This window comes from Melozone crissalis, unplaced genomic scaffold (genome assembly GCF_028551555.1).
Source record: "Melozone crissalis strain CALT ecotype California unplaced genomic scaffold, PUWL_Pcris_2 ptg000013l_1, whole genome shotgun sequence".
NCBI classification, from domain to species: domain Eukaryota; kingdom Metazoa; phylum Chordata; class Aves; order Passeriformes; family Passerellidae; genus Melozone; species Melozone crissalis.
Window position 1 is genome coordinate 6,203,750 of NW_026535791.1, and position 26,914 is coordinate 6,230,663.

The 26,914-nt window shown below is 44.2% G+C and overlaps 1 protein-coding gene across 1 annotated transcript in view; it reads right to left on the reverse strand.

Annotated features, from left to right (window-relative positions):
• Window positions 1-7,782: 7,782 nt before the first annotated feature.
• Window positions 7,783-26,914, reverse strand: part of FLT3 (fms related receptor tyrosine kinase 3) — a 28,890-nt gene continuing 9,758 nt past the window's right edge. The window contains exons 9-24 of the mRNA XM_054271825.1: window positions 25,083-25,248; window positions 21,022-21,128; window positions 19,680-19,791; window positions 17,943-18,121; window positions 16,575-16,687; window positions 16,349-16,481; window positions 16,155-16,259; window positions 14,463-14,573; window positions 12,426-12,579; window positions 11,928-12,058; window positions 11,421-11,545; window positions 10,943-11,065; window positions 10,186-10,297; window positions 10,000-10,099; window positions 8,579-8,684; window positions 7,783-7,917 (exon numbers count right to left, since the gene is read on the reverse strand). Of these exons, the coding sequence (XP_054127800.1) occupies window positions 7,783-7,917; window positions 8,579-8,684; window positions 10,000-10,099; window positions 10,186-10,297; window positions 10,943-11,065; window positions 11,421-11,545; window positions 11,928-12,058; window positions 12,426-12,579; window positions 14,463-14,573; window positions 16,155-16,259; window positions 16,349-16,481; window positions 16,575-16,687; window positions 17,943-18,121; window positions 19,680-19,791; window positions 21,022-21,128; window positions 25,083-25,248 (2,012 nt within the window). The remainder of the gene's footprint in view (window positions 7,918-8,578; window positions 8,685-9,999; window positions 10,100-10,185; window positions 10,298-10,942; window positions 11,066-11,420; window positions 11,546-11,927; window positions 12,059-12,425; window positions 12,580-14,462; window positions 14,574-16,154; window positions 16,260-16,348; window positions 16,482-16,574; window positions 16,688-17,942; window positions 18,122-19,679; window positions 19,792-21,021; window positions 21,129-25,082; window positions 25,249-26,914) is intronic.

Genomic DNA, 26,914 nt, shown 5'->3' on the forward strand with positions numbered 1-26,914 from the left:
CGGCGGCGAGATGGGGACGAGTCCCGCTTGCCCCGCGGAGAAATGCTTGGAAGCGCCCTCCGCCGCCGCGCAGCTGCGCCCCGGACGGGACCCACGGCAGCTGCTGGGGATGGGGACACGCTGCCCCGCGTCACTATAGCCTTAAAATAAGGGAGATCCCCATCCACTCCTAGATGCCTTTGCGGCTCTTCGGGCTTCTCTCCGCTTTGAGTGGAACAGGATTTATCCTCTCTCCGGCACCGATACCCAACTATCGGGGCTTCTCAAGGAGTTTGGGGAGAGGAGATATCTTTCGGCCGGGTTTCACCCCTTTTCTCCCCTCCTTTCTGCCCGCTCCCTCTCCGCTTTCGTCTAGGGTTTTCCCGCCAGCTCCGGGCCGGAGCTGCAGATCCGGGAGAGGAGTACGGATTTTGAAGTATTTTGAAGTATTTTGCAACTCGCTCTCCACCATCTCACATCCCTCTGGTCTGGGACCAGACTCCCAGTCCGGAGCCTGGATGAAAGTCTGATCTCTCCTTCTTCGCTTCCTCAGTTTTTTTTTTTTTTTTTAAATTTTTTTTTTGTTTTGTTTTTGTTGTTGTTGTTGTATTTTTTTTTTTCTTATTTCGTTAGAGCCTGAGCGGGAAACTGCTACCCAACGCCTCTCAAGCTGACAAGTGCCTGGTGGGGGACACCGTTCGCAGGGAAACATCTCCCCCCTCCCCTCCACGCTGACCTCGATAAGAATATCCCCCCGCAGGGCTGTTTCACCCAGGGCTGCCTCCTGGGCAGACGCTGGGCTCCCCGGCCTCCTCCTTCAGCCTCAACCGTATTTCTTGATCTGAAAATATAATTTCCGACATTTTTCCGTGGGACGCAGGGCAGGGCAGGGCATGGCTGGGGGAAGCTCCGGGGGCAGGGCAGGGCTCTGCTGCCGCTGTGGGACCCTCGGAGCCCGGGCCGGCGGGCCAGGAACCGGAGCGGGCACCGCGCTCATTGTCGCCTCGGGCCACGGGCCTGGCGCGGGCTGGGGACAATGGGGCGGACAGCACAGCCCGAGGACTCCCGTCCCGGGTCAGAGGCGTCCCCGTAAATCCCGGGACATCCCTCCTCCACAGGCTGCTCCCACCCGGCGGGACCCCTGTGGGGATACGGATTCACCATCTTTATTTCTACTTGCTTTGTTGTATAGGTCCTTTTTCTGTGATTTAGGAGAATCTCGGGCTGGGGTGTGGGGGATCTTTCCGACTCCCTCCACCTTAACGACACGGAACCGGGAGCGCTGTTTACAAGGTAAAGAAAAAAAAAAAAAGACCGCTTGAAAGCCCTTTGGCGGCCATGGAGAGAGAAGGGAAGGAGGAATCGTGTGTTAGTTAGTCCGACCTGTGGAATTTATGACTCCCCCTAAGCACAGACATGATAAGGACTCAGAAAACATCTTGGATCTTTTCAAGCCGGCAGCCCCCGAGGCTTTGATGTAGATTACATTGCAGAATAACCCAATACTTTTATCGTGGGGTTGATACTCGTCTTGTTTAAGCACATGCCTCTAGGAGGGGGTTAGATGCTGGACGCTCGCTCCCGAGAGGATTCGCGTTGCTGGGAAGAAGCGAACGGGGAGAGAAGGAGGTACCTGGTGCCTGGCTGGGCGCAGCCGCCCCGCACCGGCACCGCCTCGGGCCCGGCAGCCAGCCCTGCCTCTCTGCACAGGTGCTGCCCGGCCTGAGCTCTCATGGCCCCGCTCTCCTGCAGGAAACAGGAACGCAAACAGTGAAGAAGGAAAAATAAATCGTATGATACACCAGAGGCTTCTGCAGCCAGAGGGGTGAGGGTGTCCCCAGCATCTCAGATCCAGCGGCTGGCACACCTCTGCTGACCAAGGAAATAGCCTTGGCTGGATTTTATCCACATAATTTTCTTTACTTGACTTTACCTCACATCGTTATCTTTTTCAAATGTCACAGAGGAAGAAGGCCGCACCGGGGCGCCCCGGCTGCCCGCAGAGCGCTGTGCCCGGCCCCTGCTGGCCTGTCCCGCCCGGCCCGCTCCGGTCACGGGAGCCGTGAGTCACCGGCGTCGCGCACCGCGGCGCGGACCGGGCCGGGCGGGGCGGGAGCGCTCCCTCTCACGGGAGGGGAGGCCCAGGGCCCGGCTGTTGTCACCTCTGCCCCCAAGGACACCCCCGCCACCCACGGACGCTCCCCGCAGCACGCAGGGCCGCTGTTATCATCCCACGGGAGCGCGGGGCTCCCCACCCTCACGGCCCCGGCCTTGCGGCCTGCACGGGACACCCAGGCAGAGGCTGGCCCCGCTCTCCCGGTCCTCGCCCCGGGAAACCGCAAGTCCCGGCCCAGCTGGTGGGATGGAGCCTCTAACGCGAGTGTCGTCTCCAGTGGCAGGCAGAACCCCGAATTTGGGCTGTAAAATGGTTTCCACACATTGCCACCAGTCTGCCTGCCTCTGTGTGTGCCTGCCCCGTGCTAATCTCCCTCTCCCAAGGGCAGTCTGAAGGCTGATGCCCTCAGTGCTTTCCTCGCTGATTAACCTACATTTCTCAGCTCAGAAGCCTTAGCAGGGAGGTGATGCACGCCCCTTGGGTGTGTTGTCCCCATCTCCACAACACATGCTAATCTTGCGGGTTTTTCTCCACCATTCCCTCTGCTCCAAGCCCTTCCATGGCAAGACGCTATGGGCTGGTTGCCCCATGCCACTGTGTCCCTCAGTCTTGAGCTCCATGGCTGGATCCTACGAACCCCTTCAGTGAGCAGAGGCACAGGGTGCTGCTGACCCATGAAGATGGTTTGCTGTTTGCAAGATCATAATTGTACCCATCCCTGAAGGGCCATGGTGCTTTGTGGATAATATTCATGCTAGCAAATGTAGGAGCCCAAAGCAGAGAAGTGCCAAGCAGTTCTTTGGCCTGGCAGGGAGCAGGCCAAGGATCCCACATGGGATCTTTCCTTATGATGAGGCTGTAGGAAGGCAGAAGAAGACTCATCTTTCTCCCTTGACAAACCTTTACCCTCCAATCCAAAACCTTAGTCCTTCTGGCTCCAAGGAGAAATTGGTACCTGACTGCTCTCCACCATCTCACATTTGCTCCCAGTTATTTTATTCTAGTTTCTGAGAGTGAAAAGGAATTTCACTACATTTCGTTTCTGGACTGAAAAGAAGTCCCAAAAGGAGCTGAAGGTAGGGGCAGGCAGACCCAGATTCAGCTTCCCAGCTGTGGCCCACACTCCCCTGCCCCAGGCTCTCCTCCATGACTCAGCTCCCAGGGACCAGCCCAGCCTGCCCCAGTTTAGCTTCACAGCCCCTCCTCACCCAGGGCAGCCCTACACACAGGAGGCTTTTCCAAAGGAGAACCCAGCACACATCACGTAGTTACTTCTCCAAGAGAACTATTTTGGAAACTTGAGCAAGGCATCTCTTTATGATCTGAAGCCTCCAAGCCTCCTCTGTGGATGGGACAGTCACAGCACTGGTGGGACTGGAGGGTTGTCACTAGAAGTAACTTCTGGGTTTCCTTCAGCCAGTGGATGCATAGAGCAAGGAGGGAGAGGAACCCTAGTGTGCCTGGAAAGAGGCTAAGTATCAGAGCTTAGCTGTGGTGCTAAGCTACACAGTAGCTTGATCATGAGTAGGTGTAGACAATTCATGTCAGCAGGATTGGGTCACTGTCAGCATCTCCTGTCTGTTTTCATCCCAGCTAAGCAGTGTTTAAATGAACCGACTCCCACAGCAGTCTTTATGTGCCTCTGTGGAGGCAACCACAGGAGTGCCAGCACTTTTCCACCTCTCCCCACAAACAGCTCTTCAGAATTCCTTCTCAGCTGAGATCTGAACCAGGTTGTGCCCCAGGGCACCCACACATCTTCAGGGAGTGTTACTCTATCAGTTTTCTGGCACAGCCTTAAACACGTTAATTTTAATCTGTCAGTGACCTATAAGGCAGGATCCCCAGAAGCTGCACTATTTATCTCATTACAAAGCATTTCAGGAAGGATGAATCTAGTCCAGGTTTTAGACAACCTGCCTGGAAGGACTCTTGCTGGGCGATTCCATAATGCTGGGATGCTCACCAAGGGTGAGAAGGAGCTGGGTTCAGGTTCCATCTCTTTCTGAAGCCATTTGAACCCTTCTCAACCACAGATCTGAGTGGGTATTCTAGTGCCTTTTTTTTTTTTTTTTAAAGGTGTTTTTTTTGCATGGTCTAATTAATTAGCCATTGATGCAGGAGTGAAAGTGGCAGAGTGGGAAGTCTGAGCCCTGAGCCACTGAGCACTTGATCTGATTCTATGTTTGACAGAAGGGGGATGAGATTTGGTGCATCCAGCTCCATGGGATCCACTCATCTTCAGTGTACTTTGATTTTTTTTTGCCCCTGAAATAATTTCCAGCAGAAGTTCCAACTCTTAAAATAAAACCTGACTGCAAATAGCTCCGGAGCAACTACGACCTTGGATTTCTACATTGCCTTTCACAGTGCCCTCCATGAAGATGGGGACCGAAAGCCACTGCTAGTATGCTTGACAGGCTCGCTCCTTCTCCTCACTTCTGGTTTAACACTTGATAAGTCCCAGCTTCTCTCAGAGGGACCCCACAGAGCCCATCCCAGGTATCCCAAACCCAAAAGCATGACGTGTCGGAGAAGTACCTCCAGTTTTTCTATAGGGACAGAGAAGAGTTTCTGACGTTTTTGGCAAGGCAGCAGGACACGGTTGTTTGGGAAAATGCTCTGAGGGGGGCGGGGGGGGCAGAGTGGTTTGCGCTGCCACGGGGTTTGTCCCATGGGTGCTACGAGGTTTTGGCTGTGCAGTCCTTTTGACCGACACCCTCACGCCCATCCCTACTCCCGGGTCTCCCGTAGCTCTGGAGCAGACACCGCGGCTGGCCCGGCTCCCCGTGCCGAGCTCCAGCCCGCTCCCTGTCCCCGTCCGGCGTCCCTCGGGCTGTCCGCGGTCGCGGAGCTCCACCTAGCGCCGGCGGGGCGGGAACGGGGCCGCCTGTGCCCGGGCATCCCGCGGAGAGCTCCGGGCTCCCGGGACACGGCTGAGCCCTCCGAGCTCCCCGAACACGGCTGTCTGCTCCGAGCTCCCCGAACACGGCTGTGCTCTCCGAGCTCCCCGAACACGGCTGTCTGCTCCGAGCTCCCCGAACACGGCTGTCCGAGCTCCCCGAACACGGCTGTCTGCTCCGAGCTCCCCGGGACACGGCTGTCCGAGCTGCCCGGGACACGGCTGTCTGCTCCGAGCTCCCCGGGACACGGCTATGCCCTCCGAGGCGCGCCCTTGCAGGTGGAGCTGAAAGAAAATTCGGGCAGATTCGCCAGCGCCATCCTGTCTTTCAGCTTGGGCTGTCAAATTATCTTTCTTATTTCTGTTACTGTTGCGAGGGAAAGCTCAAATGTCCTTTGCCCTTCAGCGCTTTTAATTGCCCTCAACCCTCCCATTGCTCTTCTCCCCGGATTAATGATTACTGGATCTTTGTCAGTCTGTGCCTAACTTAAGGCATCCACCTTAGACTAAAGGCATCTCTGCTGGAGGTCTTCAGACAAGCTTAACTCTCTCCATTCACTACAGGGGGCAATTCACCACTTTCTCCTGACAACGTGCTTCTGGAGACACAGGTTAGGGGTCTGGATCCTATGAGAGAAATGTGGGCATTTCCCTTCAAAGATCATGAAACTGATCCCTAAACAGCACTGTCTGTGGCTCTGCACAGGACTCAGGAATGGACCACCACTTTGCTAAGTCGTGTGGGAAGCATCCTGGAAAAAAAATGTCCTAAAAGAAATTATTTTTCACTCAGTACCTCCTGTAGCTTTGTTCCATCCATCTCTTCTGTGTGTAGAAGCAGATTCACAACTTCCCACACGTTCAGCCTGTACAGGAGGGTTATTCTCCTGATTGCTCTTCCTCACAGAGTGCTGTGTTGCCTGAGCTGCTTTTCATGTGTGAATCACGAGAAGTTGTACTTGCTCCAAGGTTCTCTATTTGCCTTTCTATTCCCAAGTCTCAGCTCAGTAGTGATGATGGGGCCAGATGAGCTATGTCCAGTTCTTTTCTAGTCTTGTGGATAAGCATGTGACATAATTCCCTGGCTTGTTTTTAAGTACATGGGATTCCCATCTGCTCCTCTTGCAGCCAAGTTCACATCAGCTTAGTTTCCAGGGCCAGCCAGGCTTGGAAGTGACCAGTTCAGCATTAGGTTCTTTTAAATTTGAAGAGTGAAAACTCCTGTCTTCACAAGATGCTTAACTCCCACTGTCCAGCCACAGCAGGCTGTGTGCTAACAGTGCTGAACAGTGATATCTTGCAGATGAACACCTTCAAATTCTTATGGGTATGTTAAAAATAATATACATTTTCGAGATAATGCAATGTTTACATTTATTTCTGTCTAAATATCTCCAGATTGCTCTTCAGCAGTTTGTATCTGATTAAAAACTGATGATTCATTGATAATTATTAATAACATTAACAAAAATATACAAATCATAATCACTGTATTACAACATTATTTTCAGACAGTGTTAGTAAAGAGCAGCTCAATTTCTGTGATAGCATAATCTATGAATAGTTATTATTTTATAAGATCTGCCTCTGAAAAATCCTAACTGAACTTAGCACCTTGTAAAATGTAAAAGAGAAAAAACTATTAACCAATACATTCTCATCTTGATCCACTGAGATGTAGACAAATGTATCCTATTAGTCATGATGAAAGTTGCATTTAGAAATTCCTAAACCTCATAGTGAAAATAGCTGTCTTTTTAAGAATACTGAAAACACATCAAGCCTCTGGGTATTGTCCTGGGAGTCTGTGAGAAAGTTAGAGGCATAGCTTCATTTTAGTGCAGCAGTGTTCATACACCCAGGCTGAATTCTGGGGATTTGGAGAGATGATAGTACACTCCTAAATTACAGAATGTAATTTCTTCAAAATTAAACATTTTTTATTTGCTATTAAAACACACAGAGCCCCATGAATGGAATTAGCTGTAACTCAGCTGAAGTGAGACTTCCAGCTGGAGACTGCCACCTGGATTTTCCAGACCAGAGAGGTAGAAGGTTATCTCCAAATATCACTCCTCCTGGTTATTTTAGATGCTTATTTAAGGTGGAAAGGAATCCCTATCTCTCATCAGCAGTTGCAGAATGTAGCCTGGCAGAGTAGAGGCCACATGAGTAACTAAATCTTGATAAAATGAACTCACCTGAACTGAACACCCACCACCCACACTTCACAACCACTGAGATGTCCAGGGTAAGACAGTTACACTCAATCAAACTAAGAGCTCCTTGTAAAACAAGACTGATGGAACTGTAAAATTTGAACATCTAAAACTGGTGACTCCAAAGGGTTTTTTCCCAAAACTCCCTGACATCTGGAGATGAAGATGTGAATAGCACTTCTGGGAATCACAGGAGCTCTCTTTAGCTGCATAGTCAATGCTTGAAAACATTGACTGAAATTACTGTGGATTCATTCATATTTGCTTGCATGTGGCAAGAACAGTATAATTCAATATGTTGATTGGGCACTATTTACACAGCACCAGGAAAAGAAATATTCAGTTGGAGAGAGGCAGCAAAAAACTCTGTCTTGCTATAGATGTGTTTGCTGAATTCAAACAAATGAATTACACCTTCTTCTCAAAAAGTCACATAAATACTGACTGGTCCACAAGAAACACAAACAGTGCAGCAGCTAGTGACAATTTCTTTTCCTAGAGCTGATATAAACCACTTATCCTACACAGAGTGTATGACAATACTGAGACCAAATCCACAACTCAGATTATTTTTCACCCTGAGGGTCTTCATGCTGGAGCACAACTGAGGACAGCAAAGATTCCTCATCTCTGTTTACACGAGGTTTAGTTTTGATGCTAGAATGGTGTGTAGCAAAGCTTTTCTTTGTATTACGGTAAATCTAGAATTGGGAAGAAGAAGTAAAAGATATCTTCTGTTATTATTTATTGCATTTGGAAAAGTGCTCTCCTCCCAATGAAGCAGGCACTGAGAAATAGTGTGTTTGGTCCAGAGTGGATACCCAAGTAGCAACTGGGAATTTGGGAAGGAACTGTTTATCCTCCCTGAAAAGGAGATAAACATCTGGTATGGACAGAGCAGGACTTCCTCAGATCATCTTTATTATTTTGACCTCTGGGAATGACATGCAGCATTCTGTCTGTGAGGACACGGCATGGTGATCCCTCATGAGACCCCCTGGCCCAGGCTCAGCTCCCCTCCCATGGCAGCAAGCAGCATCACCAAACCTGACTGCACTGGCTGCTGCGTGAGGGAAGCCCATTCCCTCAGCACAGGCTGAGAGACTTCAGCTCTCCAAAGTACCAGTGGGAGGAAGAAAATCCTCATCAGCAAGGTCAGGATTCTTTCTGATGGCAGAAAAACATGCCCCAACTTAAATGGATCCATGGGCAATGTATCCATAATAGAGTTGTGTACTTCAATAGAAAGCAGGAGGCTATCCCTCATCTCATGGTCATCTGTGGAGCTACATATAAACCCCACAAAAACTCAAACCCAGGCCCAGACTGTGTTCACATGCTCATCTCACTGTATTTACTTACTGCTCCTTCTGCCTCAGCCAGCTGATGGGCCAGAGAGGAAACCAGGTGAGAAAAAGAGGGTCTTTCCCTGGAGTCAAGAGCCCAACAGGACTGCATCATGCAATAGCTGCAGAAGGAAAGACATGGCACACAAAACTTGTTAGCCCTTGGACTCTTTGTAAGTGACTGTGTGGAATTGCAGGACTTGAATGGGGAATCATGGGGATCAGAATGATTTTACAGAAAGAGGCCACAATTACAGTGTTGCATCAGTGGAAAAGAAGCAGAAAGATAAGGATAAAAGGTGAAATGATTTTACAGTGACTCAATCAGAGTCCTTAGTAAAATCTTCATTGTGGTATGACACATAATAGCATGATGTTTGTTTTCCAGCTTCCATAGAGAAAATGTTAGGAAGACAATGCCTGTCCTTCATAGAAAATTTACCTGCTCCTTGTGGACTATGTAGTCTTAAGTAAACCTTTCACAGCAAGTCTTTTAATGTAATTTGACATAAAAAAGTATTTCTGAAATTTAAATACCACGTTATAAATATTGCAGCTTCATCAGGCATCAGTGCTGTGCCTGACTGCTAAAGTCCCTTGCAAAGTTACTGGGACAATAGGCTCCCTGATATTTAAACCCCCCAGAGCAATCTTTCATGGGTTAATCTGTCAGATTCCCCTGTACTTTTAATGCCATTACAACCTTTTTGTGGTGAAGATAAGAACAGTGCAGTGTCATGACAAGGCACTCAGTCCCTAGAGCATCTATGAAACCTCTGCCAGAAGAGCTTGGCCAACCCAAAATCCTTCCCTTTCCTCCATGGTCCAGACCTCATAATTCTCTGTCACCTTCTCTTCTCCTGTTCCCTGGGGCCCACCTCTAGGCAGAATCCACCCAGGCACAGAATCACAGGCTGAATATTACGTGATGAGAGCAAAGAATTAGCTTCCCCCATTGCTTCCTTAGCAGGGTTTTTATCTAAGAGGATCCCTAGCCACCTGGAACTGAAACAAACCGGGTAATGCTTGATTAAAAAATAAAGTTTAGGAAAGAACTCACCAAAAATTTAGTCAATATGGAAAACATAGCTTTTGGGGGAAAATAAAATGAAAGAAAAGAAAAAAGAGAAAAGCAAAAGAAGAAAAAAAAGGAGGAAAATATCTGTAGTCTGAGAATAAGAAGTTCGCTAGGGAAAGAAGGCACAACTAAATAAATATAATAAATTAGTCCTGTCAAATACACATAACCTATAGTGTTGATCACTTCTGGTTCAGAACAAAACCTGCAGGATCAGGCAGCCTTTGTTAGATTTAGAGGAAGATCTCACATTTTGCAACTAATTTTGGGTAAGAGATAGTGTACAATAAATAAAAGGTCACTCAGTGACCTAGTAAGTATCAATTCTCATGCTCTGCATCACTTGGAAATACACTTACACATCTTTTGTAGCATAATACGGCTGGTCCATTTTAAATCCACTTTGTATTAATTTGTAGAAATTTGTGTCAACCTGAATACCGGGGTAAGGATTTACACCTGTGGAAATTATCAGAGAATATGTGTTAATTCAGAAGCTGCCAAAACCAAGCACTGCTCTTTTGTCCCACTGTAATAAGACATACCCAGGGAGAATATTTCCCACAGCAGTATTCCATAGGACCAGACATCACTCTTCATGGTGTATGTCCTCTCGAACAAGCTTTCAGGGGCCATCCATTTGACTGGCAGCCGAGCCTGCGCAGACAGGGGGATGGAGGCCAGGTCATGCTGTGACACAGGCTGTGACACAGCCTTTCTGGGTGACTCCCTGTGCTTCTCACTGGCCAGCATGACTAATTCGTGTTTGCTGTGTGCAAGGCTGTGTCTCTGTCAGCAATCCCTGGACACTCCCATTGCAGAGAGAAATGGACACTCCTAAAGAGCCAGTTCATCTCATCCATTTTAGATGACTATTTAAGGAAGAGATGAGCTCAGTCCTGGAAGAGCCACCTTCCTTCCTCTGACTTCAAGCACAGAGTGGCCCAGATGGAGATGTCCGCACTGTACTTCTTCATAAAGCCAGAGGATCTGGCACACCCCCACACATATGCTGTTGTCCTACACTGTTATTGCCCACAATAGTAAACAATTCCCAGTGCTTCCATCAATGGATGCTTTAAAAAGAGCATGGGTACCATCTCATTTACAGAACCAGCTTGATTAGTTTAATCATAATCTAAGAATTTGCTTTTGCCAAGGGCAGGAAAAACTGAGATTTCTGCATTGCCCATACAGATATGCACAAAGCTAAAAAGGAATTAAAAAATTCAAAACTTTTCTTTCTTAGTTCCTAATAATTCTTATAATGCTGTGAAAACCAGAGAGCCCTCATGAACTTACATTGCCCCTGACAATGTAGTTGGAGTCGTTCATTACATCTCTGGCAAGGCCAAAGTCACAGATTTTCACCACTTTCCCGTGGGTCACCAGTACGTTCCGGGCAGCGAGGTCTCTGTGGATACACTTAGAAGGAAAGGAAGGATTAATGCTTGGCAGCATTTGGTGCCAGTGGAGGACAGTTCCCTGCCCTCTGAGCTGGCACCCCCTCCCACTTCAGCAGTTTGGTGCATGGCCAAGCTGGACACCCCCTGGCTGCTGGTGGCAAGGGGACAGGGCCAGAGCAGGCACTAAGGTGCCGTGCAGCTGCTTCTTACTCAGGGTGCTGCCCAAACTGCAGCCCAGGCTTCGCTGTTAAACCAGGGAAGGAGGTATAGTTCAAGCTTGCCACTGAGTGGCTCTGTTCCTCAACCTGCCTTTTATAAACTGACCTATTTTTAGCATCTTTTCTATCTGAAAAATTTGCTACCCTTCGCCATACCGATTTGGACTCAAGAAATTCCATTCCTTTGGCAACTTGATAAGAGAAGCAAAGAAGGTCTTCAAAAGTGAGCACATTAAAATCCTCTTCTTCATCCACTGGTGTGTCTGCATTCTTAATTTTTTCTGTAAAAAAATAATCAAAAGTATGAGTTTTTCATGGACTTCCTCACTCTGATCAATCCCACTTACTGTTGTGAAGGATTTTCACGTGCTCCTACCAAGAGCAACATCACAAAGAGCATCCATCTTTTTTATCCTTCACTCAGATACAAAATAAAGTTGAGTATTTTTGTATTCAAATACTATGCTCATAGCATGAGCAGAAACATAAGCCTCTGATCTCAGTGTTGTTGAAACCTCCTCCAGCAAAACTCCTGCCTGGACTGAAGAGAAACATATGATAGAAAGAGGCCTCTTTTGTCATGGAATCTAGTCTGGTCATATCAATAATATAAAAAATACAATAAAACAGCATTCCTGAAGATATAATCAATTAATCTCTTACCTTCCTCAGAAAGCAGCACAATCCCATTTGATTCCAGCGTCACATTTATGTTTTGACTTCTTTGCATGGTTTCAAATTCATCCCCTCTGCACAGAGCTGTGTTCACACTGTACTTCAGGTGAGTCCCTGTCCTGGAGCAGTCATTACATTTTCAAAGGTTTCACACAGTATCACATGATCTATCACATCTAATTTATCACATAATCTACACATAAACTCTTCTGCAGTGAAAAACATGAACAGTTACTACTATTAAAAACCTGGACACAGACATGACTCTTCTCAAAACTGGGAAGAGAAACAAGAGGTTTTTTGTCTTCTGCAGTCTCCATAAGGAGAATCAAATCTCAGTTCCTCATAAAGCATTGTTTACTAAAGTATGTGAAGGCACATTCTCAAGAATTCAATAATTTCACCAGTGTACACAGCACAGGTGAGAATGCAGCTGAAAAGCAATAGCAGTTTTTAAAAGTATCAAATTGTTACTAAATTCTTTACCTAGAGTTTTGATCCTGATGGATATTGTGGTAAAAGCTGAAGTTTTGTTGTTTAAAAATATCTGTCAATGTCCAGTGAAACTTTTCTCTCTTGCTCCTTAAGTAGTTCAGAAGGTCACCATAGCAGCAATATTCAAATATCAAGTAGATTGGTCCTGAAATAGTTGGAAATGTAAATAGCCTGCTGCTATTTATAGCACCCTCCGCATTAAAGCCCTAATGCTGCTTCATTTTCTCTCAGGATTAATCTGTGTTAAAACATCCCAAGCATCTTCCATTCCCAGGTGGATAAGCTGTACTGATAGGCTCATAATGAGAATTTGTTTACTGACTATAATGTCCCTTGGAAAGTCTGTGTAACTTTGTCCTTGTGGTGCATCTCTCAAACTGTATTGAAAATCCCTTGTTGAAACAAAAATCCTTGCCCATCCCAATGGCAATGGGGAGGACAGTACAGGCTACAAGGATGCAGCATATTTCCTAAACCATGTAGGGTTAAAGCAGGAGACTATTCCTGTTAATAATCTGGATGGTGTGAATTTGTACTCTTTGATCTACATCCTTCCATCTATCTGTGCAACCTTCATGCTCTGGAAAGATCCTTTTTATTTTTCCCCAGGAAGACCACCTGAAACCCAAGAGTGCTTTGGGTACTAAAATGAGGGATAAATGAGGGATATCCCATGCAAGGGGAGGTGTCTTAAGTAGAGCACTAGTCAGGACACTTTCTCATGAAAGGAAAAATACATCCAATTCCTGACCCAGGCAGGCTTGGATAAAAGCCATGACCAGCCAGCAGGAGCTCAGAGTGCTCACACATCACCCTGCAAAGCCTCACTCTGCCACCACCACTTCTGGCCCAGAAAGACTGACCATGAATCTGTGGATATTTCTGACAGAAGGCCACTGTCAACAAGGTAGGACACACTGGAAAAAGCTGCAAAGTCTCTCAGAGGATGGATGGGAAAGTCTTGAGAACCATGTAAATACTGCTGAAAATGGCACTGGGATAAAGCTGTAAGTGTTCCTGCCCTACCCTACCAGACTAAGCAGGTCTTCCCTGCAGCTCTCCTGCCTGCACCATCACATCTGCCCGCTGTTCCAGAAGGCAGTGGCACTCTGTATATTTTTAAATCAGCTAAAGCTACTAAGAACAATCTATTTCTCTACTTTCCTCTTACCCCTCACATGTCTGGGCCTGACAGTACTGTCACTGATGTAAACTGAGGAAACAACTGTTCTGCTTGGTCTTTCTGACTAAATAAATAACAACGATGGAAAATCTGTCAAGCTTTTCAGTGTCAGGTGTTACAGTTCCTGATATGGACCTACACTGGGTGAAACCCTGGCATTTCCCCAAGCTGATCTGTTCTTTAGCCTTTCTTCACCTCCTCTCGTTCACCATTGGACTGGCCAGAGAAGCAGTTCTTTGGACAAGAATAGCTGTGTAAATTACTCAATTATAACATGAGTCACACATTAATTAATCAATGATATTGTCTCACTACTTTCATCTTAAGCCTACCTTTGCTTATTTTTTTCACTCTTCAGTTTTGTTTCTACATTTGGTCCTTTAAAAGGTTGTCCCTCTTTCCATTATTTACTTCTCTCATTCCTTTTTTTTGGATCCCTCCTACCCCTGTTATTTTTCAGTTTCTTTTCTTTCCTGTCTATCTTTTAGCTATTTTTATCCATTCATTGGTGAGCCACATGAATAAAAAAAAAAATTATAATTTCCTATGGGAACATAATCATGTGTATACAAAGTCCCTGACACCAGATAAGTTTTTCCTTTTCACTTAATAAACTGGCTTATACCAGTGCCATCACCACCCTAACAGGAAATCCTATTCTACAGAAGGACTGTTGTATCACTTCCTGCCAGTATAATCAGAAATGACCCTTTTCTGTACACATGCATGGCCTTAAATTTGCTTTCAGTTCATCTTCATCTTATTTTGGGCTAGCACAGAACAGCAAAATTAGTCCTCATTATTCTAGTGGTTTTAATTGGTACTTTTCCACAATTTCAATTTACCTGACAGAGTACAAGCTCCTAGTAGGTTCACAATATTTTCATGGCTTCCAATATGAGTCATCATTTTCAGCTCAGACATTAGAGCATCTTCTTCTGAAGCATCAGGTTTTTCTGTAAAAGCAATAATACCGATTTGTGAATCTCTGGCAAAGAAATGAAAATTTCAATGGTTGTGACGCTTTGTCACGTGCAAATCTTCATTTCAAATTCATTGGACTGACAGTACACTTGGGAACACCTGAAAAAAACCTTTCCAAAGTATAAAAAGATTCAGTCAAAGGTGGAAGCTAAATTTGTGTGTGAGTGCTGATAATTTGAGAGCTTGGGAAAGCAGTCATTAAATGCCAACATTTGTCATTCTTGGGCTGGCAAGGAATGACAGCAATATATTAAAGTATTTCCAAGCACAGAAAAAATGGCAAACAAGCCTGTGGCAGAGAAATGTTAAGAGAGGAAAATGGCAGCCATATGGCACACAACCAGCTGCAATCCAGCAGCTGAGAGGGCCACCCTGTGTTTCAATTACAGCCTTAGTCTTGTTTGTCAGCGAGGATTTGGTGCTCACGACTTCAGTGAATTGTGTACGTGAACCAAAATAATCAAGTCGAGCTTCCACAAAGACAACCACAAAGGAGTGGGCCAAGGAAGCATAAAACTGATGCTTATGTGGAAATGGGGGATGAAAACCTGAATGCAGTGCTGGCAGGAAGGGGCTGTGTGGGCACACAGGTGGGCAGGGTGCTGGCATCAGTGTGAAGCTCATTCCAATATATAACAAAAGGTGGGTGAGGTGGATACCGGTCTCTTTTCCCAAGTTACAAGTCAAAGGATGAGGGGAAACCAGGGGAGGATTAGATTGGATATTCAGAAAAATGTCTTCACCAAAAGGGTTCTCAAGCACTGGAACAGGCTGCCCAGGGAAGTGGTTGAGTGACCGTCCCTGAATGCATTTAAAAGATGTGCCACTGAGGGACTTGGTGTAGTGGTGAGCTTGACAGTGATGGTTAACAGATGGACTCAGTGATCCTAGAGATCTCTTCCAGTGTAAAGTACTCCAACATTCTGTGAACAGGGCCGTGATTAGTAGGGACACAGTGAGGCAGCCCTCCTCTGCTTTCTTCCAGGGAGGCTTGCTCGTGGACTCTGCTTTTGTGAGGAGTCCAAACCATAGCAGAAAGGAGTGTTCGAGGTTTACTATCCTTATTCATAAGGAGGGATGGAAAGAAACTGGTTTGTGTCATCATGAAGAAAAAAGACTACACGAAATTGTGCTGGAAGTTTTGGAAACAAGCTAGCTCAGACACAGCAGGCAAAGGGCTTGGCACAGCTAGGCAGCACTGCAAGAAAAAGGGGCCTTACACCAAGGGTCATAGTCACCACTATAACCAGTAGGATAATCTGCACTGGGAATTTGCATTTCCACTCTTTAGAGGCTCCATACTTCCCCACACAACACACACCTTCTGTAGTGCGTAGGGCAAAATGCAACCCGCTGTCGGGTGGAGGCACTTCAGCATTACCTTCCCAAATGAAACAGGGATTTGAAAGCACTTTGAAAGGACTTTGAAGCCAAGCATTTGTGAGGTGTAACTGCTGAAAGTTTTCTGTATAAGGGGGATTTCTAATGCCTCTTCTACTTTGGAGTTACTAGAATACATCACTACTCTTGGAAGGCACCAGAGTTGATCATACCTTTTAGCATTTTGACTGCGACCTGGACTGAATCTCCTGCATTGTTAATCCCATAAGCTGTTGCAGTCACTACTTTCCCAAAGGCCCCAGAACCAAGGACCTGTCCTACAAGACACAAAATGCCAGTATTATTTGCTGCTGGTACAGCACAGACTACTGCTCCAGTATTGAGATTTACCTTATGGATTGCTCACCAAATTCCAGATTTTCCCTGGGAAATTCCCATTTTATATCATATTCAAATTCTCTGAAGTCAATGTAGATGTATTCATTATCTGATGGTCCTATCATCTGTATCATTTGCCACTGGCTTTCATATTTGAATTGCTTTGGAAGAAAAAAAAAACACACAATGAAATAAGTCCTAGAGAAGAAACACTCTGGTAGGAGCAAAAGAAGGATTTTCAGGTTTGCTTTTACCTTTTTGTATTTAAGAAAAATGAATATAAACAAAAAAGTGATCAAGAAGAGAAGAAATCCAATGGAGGCATAGGATGCAGCATTGTCCAGGGGCAAAGAAACAGCTCCTGCAACTTTAAAAGACACATGTTACTACCCACTGAAACAGAGTGTGTGTACAGCTGAAAATGCAAGGAGAGCCCATGGTCAGGTCTAGCAGTCTGCAGCCCCCTCACACCTGAGCCTCCTCTGCATGGGGAGTGAGATGTAGCCATATGCAAAGCAAGATGGGCAGTGGGCATGGAGTTCTGGGTTATTCTGACATCTATTTTAATTAAAAAGAAAAAAAAAAAGAAAAAAAAGCTAAATCCATTAATATACTGGAATGCATGGAGGTGTTGCTGTGATTCTTGAACTACCAACAAACAGGAATAAGGTGTTGATTGGTAAATGAGCATGCAAACATGAGACTTACCCTCATATTTTGCTTGTTTCTAAAAGTATAGGTATTATGATTAGTTTCTATTCTAATTCCAACATGAATGCTCAAACTCTGACAGTGGTCACAGCTTCTGTCCACTGTAGTCAAAAGCACCGAACTGCTTGCTCATCATGACAAAGGAAATCCCTGTACTGCAAATACCTGGGTGTTTCAAAACAACTCCTACTGCAACAGCATGCTCCCTCTTACTGAAATATTTTTCTCCATGGAATACATATGGTGTTGCAAGTACAAAGTCCAAATAATCATACTGACTTTCTGGTTCCATGAGGAAACAATCTGTGATTCCCTTGACAAGAAGAAAGACTATCTAACCAGGACTTAACCTTCTGTCACCTGCCTACAGCAGTTTAAGAAGGTCTCTTCCACAGAATTCCTGCTTTCCAGACAGGGATTGAGCCCTCAGTGGATCTGTTGGCTCAGCCATGATCTTGCTTGGGTGTGCAGTGACCTCCACGGGGTGAGGAGAGCTCCCATGGGCATTTCTGGCAGCACCACAGGGACCTACAGGAAAGCAGCAAGGGATAGCACGTGCCACCAGCTACCAAAGAGCCTTTAGCTCTTGCCAAAGATGATTCTTCCAGATTTCATGTAGGGATCACTAAAGTAAAACAAGAAATCAGCCTCAAACACTGCCATGGCTCCATCCTGCACTTCCTATTTTTTTCTGTTTATTTTAATGAGGGAGGCCTCTGCTTTGGGCCTAGAGAAAAGAGAATTGTGTCTCCCATTCACCCACCATTTCTGATGCTGCGTACATACAGAGCTTGTGTTTTACCTGCAATGCCATTGCACAGTCAGCCATTTAGCCAAATAAAAAGTATTGTAGGTTCTACCATGCCAGCTTTAGTAGAGAAAACCCGTGCTAAAGCACTGGCTTGTGGTACCTGACAGGTTAATGAAACTCTTTTCACAGGCTGAGCCAGCTGAATTGTTTGCACAGCACTCCACTGAGAAGGTTGTTGCTGTCTCCTGTACATATAAAGTACTGCTTGAAATCCATGACCCCAGGGATCTCCTCTCTGGCAAGAAGTTCTGAATCCCCTCTGTGATTTCCTCTGTGCAGCTGAAAAAGGAAGCAGACCAGTTTTGATTTTTAGCTTTTTTTAGTGACATTTGCCAGGGGAGAAGATGGGAAGTTCCAAAACATGTCTTATGTGTGTATTGGAAGTGAAGAAGGGAAGGGGATTGTGTTTTGTCAGCGACAGAGTGAGGTCAATGACCAGTCTCATTTTTGGTGATGGACATGGCAGGGTTAGCAGGGACTGAGCTGCCTCCTACACTGGGCTCACTGCCACTCTCCACCACTGCCCTGGCAGGGTACTTGCACTCCCTGAACTCTGGAACCTCCATCGATTTCACAACTGACACCACCCCCCACACCTCATCTATTCCCACTGGTTTCATATTTGGCTCAAAACATTCAAACCACTGAGCAGCTGCAAATGAGCCACGCTAATACTACAAATGCAGTATGAACCCAGAGCAGAAGTTGTACCTCCTTTCCCTGAAGGCAAGTCACTTCACCTATGAAGTTTCTCTCACTCATGATGGAGAGCCTCCCTCCACTCAGATGGACAGCATTAATGACTTATTTAAGGCCTGACATGTAGAAAGAGGGAACTTGACACTCAAGGGAAAGGTGGTCCACATAGATTATTTTGTCTTCTAGCTTTTCTATCATTCATCAACTTACTGTCTAATTTATTCTCCACATAAATAAATTAGGAGATAAGGAATAAATTTATTCCGCTCTACTCATAGCACTAGCTTCTACATTTGGAAGTTCCTCAGAAAAGATATGTCACAGCACTTTCTTCCCAGAAGGATGATTTAAGGAGTATTTAAAACCCACTCTCTGCATGGCTTTTTTCCTCTTCCATTTCTGCACAGATTGATATAAGGAAGCCTTTTAAAAGGTATGGATAAGAAAATTGTCTAGGTATTTTTTTATGTCTAGCTAAAATAAATACTTTAGAGTTTATCCACAATCTTACAAAGGAAAATTTGACTTAGTATTCTTCTGCACCATGGGATTATTAGTTTCTTGGCATATCTAAGATAAAAATTGCAGAGTTCACAAATCAGGTCAAAGCTGTTTCAGCATTTTTTAAAATTTTAGAGTCTGACTCGTTCCCCTAAATAAATAGAGGAAATGGAGACACTCTTACTAACTTTACTGTAAATACTCTCACTAACTTAACTGGAAACACTCTCACTGACTTTAGTGGTTTTGGTAACAGGTCACCATAGCAGGTTCTTTTAACCAAAGCTTAACCAATTAATCAAGCCTGTATGAACCAATGCATTCCCTGAATCCCTATAACTTTGATAGGCTAAGAGAAAAACTTAGATTGGACTTTGTTACCCCTTAACTGTTAATATAAACCCAGTGGGATCTATTTTGGTGCAAAGAGCCCAAGACACACATCTTTATAGACTTCATTTGATGGCAATAAAAAAAGGGAAAACCTCTCCTTATTTTGGTGATTTGGTTCCCCTGGAGTAGGGGAACCAGTTAAAAGTGTACATTTTGCATTTAATTTGTTACAGGCTGGTCTTCATTTAATCAAGAATAGCTCAGATAGTCTTTGCAACAAATAAAAAGAAAGAAAGTTGTTTACTTGGATGAGTTGAGTTCAAGACAGTTCCTCCAAACCCAGGATGAGGCAGGGTAACCTTCAGCAACACAGGAGATCTGCTTGAACAGCAGCTGCATCCTTATTTCAGGTTTTCCTGCGATAAGACAACACAAGGCTTAAGGACATGGCTTAGTGGTATACTTGGGAGTGCTGGGTTAATGGTTGGAATCTATGTTCTCAAAAGATCTTTTTCAACCTAAACAATTCCATGATTCTGTAAGACAATTCCTGTCAGCACTTCAAGCGACAAAACCCTGTACACTTGTGTGGCAATGTCATATCTGCTGAGACCAAGGTGTGCTTCTGTTTCCAAAATAAAAACTGCATGTCACAGTGAGAGCTGGGTGTAACTCACAGTCCTCCTCCTTCCTTGGTTTTGTGGATGGCAGTGTGGCAAGGCAACGGGAGCAGCCACTTCTCTGTATAGGCACAGCCAGACCAAAACAATGGCACAGCCAAAATTAGAAGTCTTGACTTCTGCTTTTCTGACTCAGTCTAAGCAGCTGGCCCTAGGACTGCCCTGGCACTGAGGTTCTGGGTGTCCAGCTCATGCAAAGTGTGCACAGAAGACCCTTGTATGAATTACATCTCACAAACAAAGGCCCCAGACCTGGAGCAAGGGAGAGATGCTGCAGTCATGTGGCAGAACTGAGATGACTGAGAGCATTGGTCAGGACTGTGCATGTGTGTGAATTGTGGGCAGGGGTGTATGAGGCACTGCAGCCCAAACATACAATTTATGCATCAGAGGATCTCCACACTAGCTACATTAACTCATAAATGCCATTAGAGAAAAAATGTCATAAACATGGCATAGAAATCTAATTCCTAATAGGGATAAGGGTTTCCTCCCAACTGTGTATCTCATGTGATTTCTGCAGCAGCCACATATGTTCCAGATTTTTAGAGATAGAGTTACTGTTTTTTACCAAGTTTCTAGGCTTGTAATTTTCTTATGAAGCATCAATTTTTCTCAATATGCAACTCATTCCTCATATTCTGTTTATGGCAGACTAAAACGAAAAAAAACCCCAAAAACTTTCTGCTCCTTTCTTTGTTCCCCATCCCTAACTGACACAAGAAATACAACCCACAAGCATCCAGTGTCTTTCTCTGACCCAGTGCCTGGATTTCAGCAGTGTGATGCAGTGTGAAGAGAATCATGTTTTTGCCTTTTGATCCTCCATTTTAAGCAATAAATCTTTGTAAATGAAATAGGGAATAATAGGGAATGCCAAAAAATCCCACCCCATAATAGCTCAATTTATACCAGTGACAAAATCCCAGACTTTGCCAAATCTTCAGCAATAGTTTTGTTACTTACTTCTCACATACAGAGTGAATTTTTTTGTCACAACTGTATCATCATTCTCAGCATAAAATACATATATCCCAGACTGGTGCTGATGGTTGCAGAACTTCGATGAAATGCTGTGGAACAAAGTCAAAAAAGGGAAAAGGACAAAATATTGACTTGAACATTTTTTCAATGCAGTTAAAACGCACATATATATGTTTGAAACAATTCTGCATCTTCTCATGAACAATACAAAAGAAATTATTTTTGCTTAGAGAATATAAATCCCAGAATCTAACTGTGCTGGTGAGAAGATATTTTTTCCCTACAGTATTGATTTAATTCTACATTTTTTCTCTCACTCTTCCTGGAGTGCACACAGGCTGTCAAGCTGTGATTTTGTTACTAAATCATTGGATGACAAGACACACCCAGGCACATCTGCTAAGACAGCAAAGGATCAAACTTTCTTCTCTCCAAGGAACTTTGATGGGAGTTTCTAGCTGCTGTGATAGATTGTGTTAGGAAACAACAGTGACAGGGAGGAACATAAGAGACAAGCATCTCCAAGGAGAAAGATCTCACATAGGCTCAGGAAAGCGATCCTCATCATAAGTTCATTGTCAATGAGGTGAAACACCAACTCTCAAGGTCATTTCTGCAGGAAAAAGCCAGCCTTTTACTAATCCCTATGGCCTTTGAGCCAGTGGATGGCAGAAAACCAAGACCCAAACCGTGCCAGAGACAGCTTGTGACAATGGAGATGGCCAGGAGGGATCTAACAAGTCTCTGGGCACAAACTAACAACAAAGGGCTGCAGAGAATTAAAGATTCATGCCTGGCTGTCCTGTTCTGTCACTGATGTATGGGACATGGGATGAGGCAGGGAGAAGGGAATATGCCATTGTACAGTGATGGTATCCTATTTCTGTGTTTCCAACTAGGTTATTGCTGTAGGACAATTTTCAGCTTTGAATAGCAGATAATGCAGTTCATCAGCATTAGAAGAGCAACCTAAGAAAATCTCTCTCACATGTAGTTGCTGACAATTTGCGGTTGGGTGGTTTTGCTGACAATTCAATGGTAACCATGTTGTGGGTCCCCAACTCTGTTTTAGTGATAAAGGCAAGCAGGAACATCAGAGAGTTTGAAGAGAGAAGAAAAAAAAAACCAAACAGATAGCCCATATCAGCAATATGCAAAGCAGGAGAAAGCAGTAATGAGATCAGTCTAGAGAACTGAAATCGTGATATTTCTCCTTAAACAAGATACGTACAAAGGCAGCAAGTATCACCTTGAAATTCTAAACCAGGAAGGCTCCCCTTGAAGCCACTGGCAATTTTGTCTTTTGACTAAGGCCACACTTTCATATAGTTATTGGCATTTGAATGTCTTGATCCGAAATGGCCTTAACAATGTCTCTGAACTCATGGATTTTTTAAAGTCAGAACCCTTTTAAGCCCTCTCCAAAAAGAAACTGGAGACAGGAAAAAAAAGAACCAATCCAACTATAATTAGTTGCTTTTGAAATCCCAGGTTGGAAGGATTATATCCTATTGAAATAATCAGAAAAAAAAATTAACACAGTATCTTCAATACCTGAAAATATAAGGGGATGTGAGCTAAGTACTATAAATTTAACAGAGAACATTGTGTGTATGAAGAGTCATTAGCTCTTTGGGAGGAAGTGAAAATCAGTAGTGTGCTGAAACAGAGAGCCCAAAAAAGTAAATAAAAAATGGAAATTCTGAAGGAATGTCTGAAAAGATACTGTAAGCATAGTGACAAGAGAGATGGATCACTGGGTTTTGAAATGAAAAGCTGAAGAAAAATACAGAGTTAATTATTAAAAATTTATATGATCTTTTATCTGAAGGAATAATTTTACAAGAGACTGGCAGAAATTAAAAGAATAAAAACAGGAAATGAAAAAGGATATGAAAGGAACAAAGTAGAAGTGCTGGGAGACAGGATTACACAGAAATCAACCAGAACATGCAAAGTGAGACTCACAATGTGTTTAGATATGTGATGACTTTTTTTGTGTTGCTTTGAGAAATCTTCTGCTTTAAAATCTCACTAAAATATGGAAGACTACAGCTTGCAGGCAGAATCTCCTTACTTCCCTACCCCTTGCTGTTTCTGCGTGCTTCAAACTGAATGAAATATGTACCCCTACTCTTTGTCCTCAGGACAGAGACATGTCTATCCAATGCTTGTATTCAGCCAAAATTGGATCGTTGTGAGGGATGTCTGCACGAAAGGATGAACTTGTCAGATGAAACAATCAGCAAATTCAAGTTTTTTCCCCTCTATTTTATATTTTCATAACATAAAGAGGATGCAAATAAATGCAAAGAATAACTACCCAAAATAAACATAAAAAGTCCTGTTTGTCCAACAGCACTGTCAGACAAAGGGCCGAGTTATCTGCCTGAAGAAACCACCAGGTCACGCCCCAGCAACACTTGGTGGCTGTGGCCTGTGCCTGTGGCTGGGCCAGCCTGGACACACGGCTCCAGGGACACGAGCTGCCTTTCCCCCATCCAGCAGGTGGTGATCAGCACTCAGCAACTGCTGCTCTTCGCTGCCATGGCTCTGAGGCGACTCATAAATCCCAGGCCAGCAGCTGCACCTTACTGACTGATGACAGCTGCCTAAACCATTTCAAAAGTTCTCGATGTAATTACTGTTGGCACAGTCTGTAGCACCTAATTCTTATCTGCATTGAATTTACACCCACTGTCAATCATCGAAGCAAAACTGAGTCCTGCTGGTACAAGCGGTGAGGAGGGGTGTGTATCAGCTGCAAAGCAAATCAGCTCCCTGTTATCAGCTGGAGGGAGGTACCTATTGGACAAGGATGAGCAAACGCTCCTGGCTGTCCCCTGAGACCTCATTTCCAAAATCAGTCTTGTCACAAGGCACAGTTCTGCCAAGCCCACGTCAGGCATTGCAGATTAGTCACCAACACCCACCCAGTGCTATCAAAGTTTGCTCACAGCCCTCACTTTATCAGCAGGGACAGAGTTCCTGTGGCCATTGCCAGGAGATGACAATTTGCTAACCTGAACTGAGCTGTCTCTGAACTTCACTGAAGTCTGACTGCAATACACAATCTGATGCAGATGAAAAGGCCAGTCTGTTGCAAAGATAACTTGACAAGGTAGCGGATAAAATCAAAGGTACCCAAATGCTATGGAAAGAAATCATAAAAAAGTGTAATCAAGGCTTTGACACAGCTTTATGCAGATATGGTGACAGAGATTTTAAGAATATGAGAAGGAATGAGAGCAGCTGCATTAGCTCCTGCCTACAGCCTGCTCACTTTTAATATAAAAACTTGAAAAGAGCAGCTTGGCTTTACTTTCATTGAGGTGAGTAAAAGCTGTTACCTGCAAAGCCATGGGACTACTCTGAAAGAAACCCTGAAGGAAATTAGATAATGTTATCAAGAAATTAGAGAGCCTAGGGAATGGAGAAAACATTAGCCTTAAACAGGATTCTTGCCAGAAGTCCGTTGTAGGAAATAACAGAAAAGGTAGATAACTAACAGGTTTATTCAAAACATGTTTTGCTGCAGCAGCGGAAGAATCCATGACCTGGCTAACGAGCAGAACAGCATGTTTCTGTGACACAGGCACGGGCCAGCAGGGCCCTGGGAACTGCAGCACCCTGCACTTGGTCTGGGCTGCTTGAAAGACACTGGGAACATCATCAACAACAGGATGACAAAATGGGAACATGCAGAACTTGTGATCCAGAATGAAAACTGCGACAGATCTGTAATTCAGAATTTATGTTAGAGAGAAGGGGAATGGCAAAATGCATATAAACTTAAGGGTTGCTGGATGCATAATTTAGCAAAGGGTTTATTATAAATAGAGAATAAAGTGATTCTACAAGTTATCTGTGTGAACTGTTGTTCAAAGCCAAAATTATGTTTGAGTGCCTTTTGTTAGCTGTCTCACCATGTGGGCCATTCATATCTTAAAAACGCGGAGTAAAAAACATCGACAGTAAATGGTCCAAATGAGATGTAAAGAAGGAACATTATTATATTAAATTATTACAAAATATTCAAATACCTGTGTCCATCCACACTGTAGCTTTGTATACATGGAAATGTTTTATTGGAATACAGCCACATGCATCTAACTGGAGGATATGCTGTAAAGTTAACTTCAAAGCAAAACTCTTCCTCACCAATTTCAAAATCTTCTTTAGAGTCAGTTATATTTATAAATCCCTTTTCTGGAGAAAAAAATGAAAGAAAAATTGTATTACAAAAGTTGGACTTTAACGAAGACATTTTAACATCTCTATGTTTTAAATTTTGGTTATCATAAGCAAAAACCATGTTACATCACAAAAGGTATCCTGTTAATCAAAATGAGACAATGCTTCAAAATAGTACTGGAATCTTGTCAATGTGTTCAGCTGCAGACAAATGAGTTGAGCCTGATGAAGTTCCATATTTGGTCAGACCAGAGAAATTCCAAAATGGTCTGACATGTCTCTTCAGTCTAACCTACAAAGTCACATGTCCAATAATGTAATTATTTTGTTAGGTTTGGGTATGTATTCCAGGTGTAAAGAGCTCCAATTCCTGGCTTTCTTTCTACAGGAACAAAACCAGGTGGCACCACCATCATAACCAGTAGTTCTTTCTCCTTCCGTGAAAAAAGCTGAAGATTTTGCAAATGAGTCTTGTAGCTGTTCCTTTATTTCTCCATTTAAATGAAACATATTTAATGCAAGATGACAGCAACATGGAAAAATATTTGGAAGAGGTCCATGAACCATGTGCTGCTGGTATTTGCTCTGCTAAGGTGGGATCTGTTTCACCTAGTGGAGATGTCAAAAGCTCTGTGATCCACCTAAGCTACTTGTTTGAAAGCCTGATAAACCCAGTGGAATGAAAAAGGCATATTCAGATGAATCCCATCCTAAAGCAGAAGATGACAAAGATGTGCTGAACCACTTCTGGAAATACTATTTCTTGGCACTGACTGAAGAAGGAACCAAAGTCATAGCTGGGGCTAGATGTCTCATGGCTTGGAATGAATCCTGCCCAAAGAGACTGAACAGCAGACATGTGGGGGGAGGCTGTCCTAAAGATACCAGTGGTGCTAAGATCAACTCTGCAAAGATCACAGAACCATAAACATTGGAAGAGATGTGTAGTCAGACTCCTGCCCAGAGCAAATCCAGCTAGATGGGGTTGCTCAGAGCCATGTCCTGCTTGGTTTGGGTATCTCCAAGGACTGTACAACCTCTGGAAAATTTGGAGTGGTGTTTAATCAGCTACATGGTGAAAAACTACACTATAAAAATATTGCCGAACCTGTTTTTCCCTTTTGAGTGTTTTCTTCTGATTGTAACCCTATATTCTGCTTGGTGTTTTATCTGTCTTAACCTACTTACTACTTGGAAACTCCCATAAAAACCACAAACATTTCAGTATTTCAAAACAAGAAACTATTGCTTTCATGAGTACTCTCTTATTTTTTGATATTAAAGGCTTATTGATTTTATACATGGAACCTTCATCTTCTTGTCCTCATCCTTCCAGGCTCTGAGTGTACTGTAAACAACACAACCAGCCAAGAGTAAAGACTCTCCAGAGAGCATATAAGGACCTTGGAGCAGTGTATGCCGTTTCTTGGGAAAACAACTGAGAAAAAAAAAGGTAGTTTCTTTATTGGAGGAGAAAGAAAATGGCACATTTTTGCTTGGTTAATTATTTTTGACTATTTACCCTTGGCAATGACAAAGAGGTGAGATGGAACTCTCGAGGATGAACAAGTCTCTGTGTTTCTCATATTTGTGTATTTTTTTGCTTTTAATATTATGTGCTGCAAAATAACTTACATATTGCTTAAGTGAGATTGTGTAGTGCTAAAAATTCTTTGTTTAA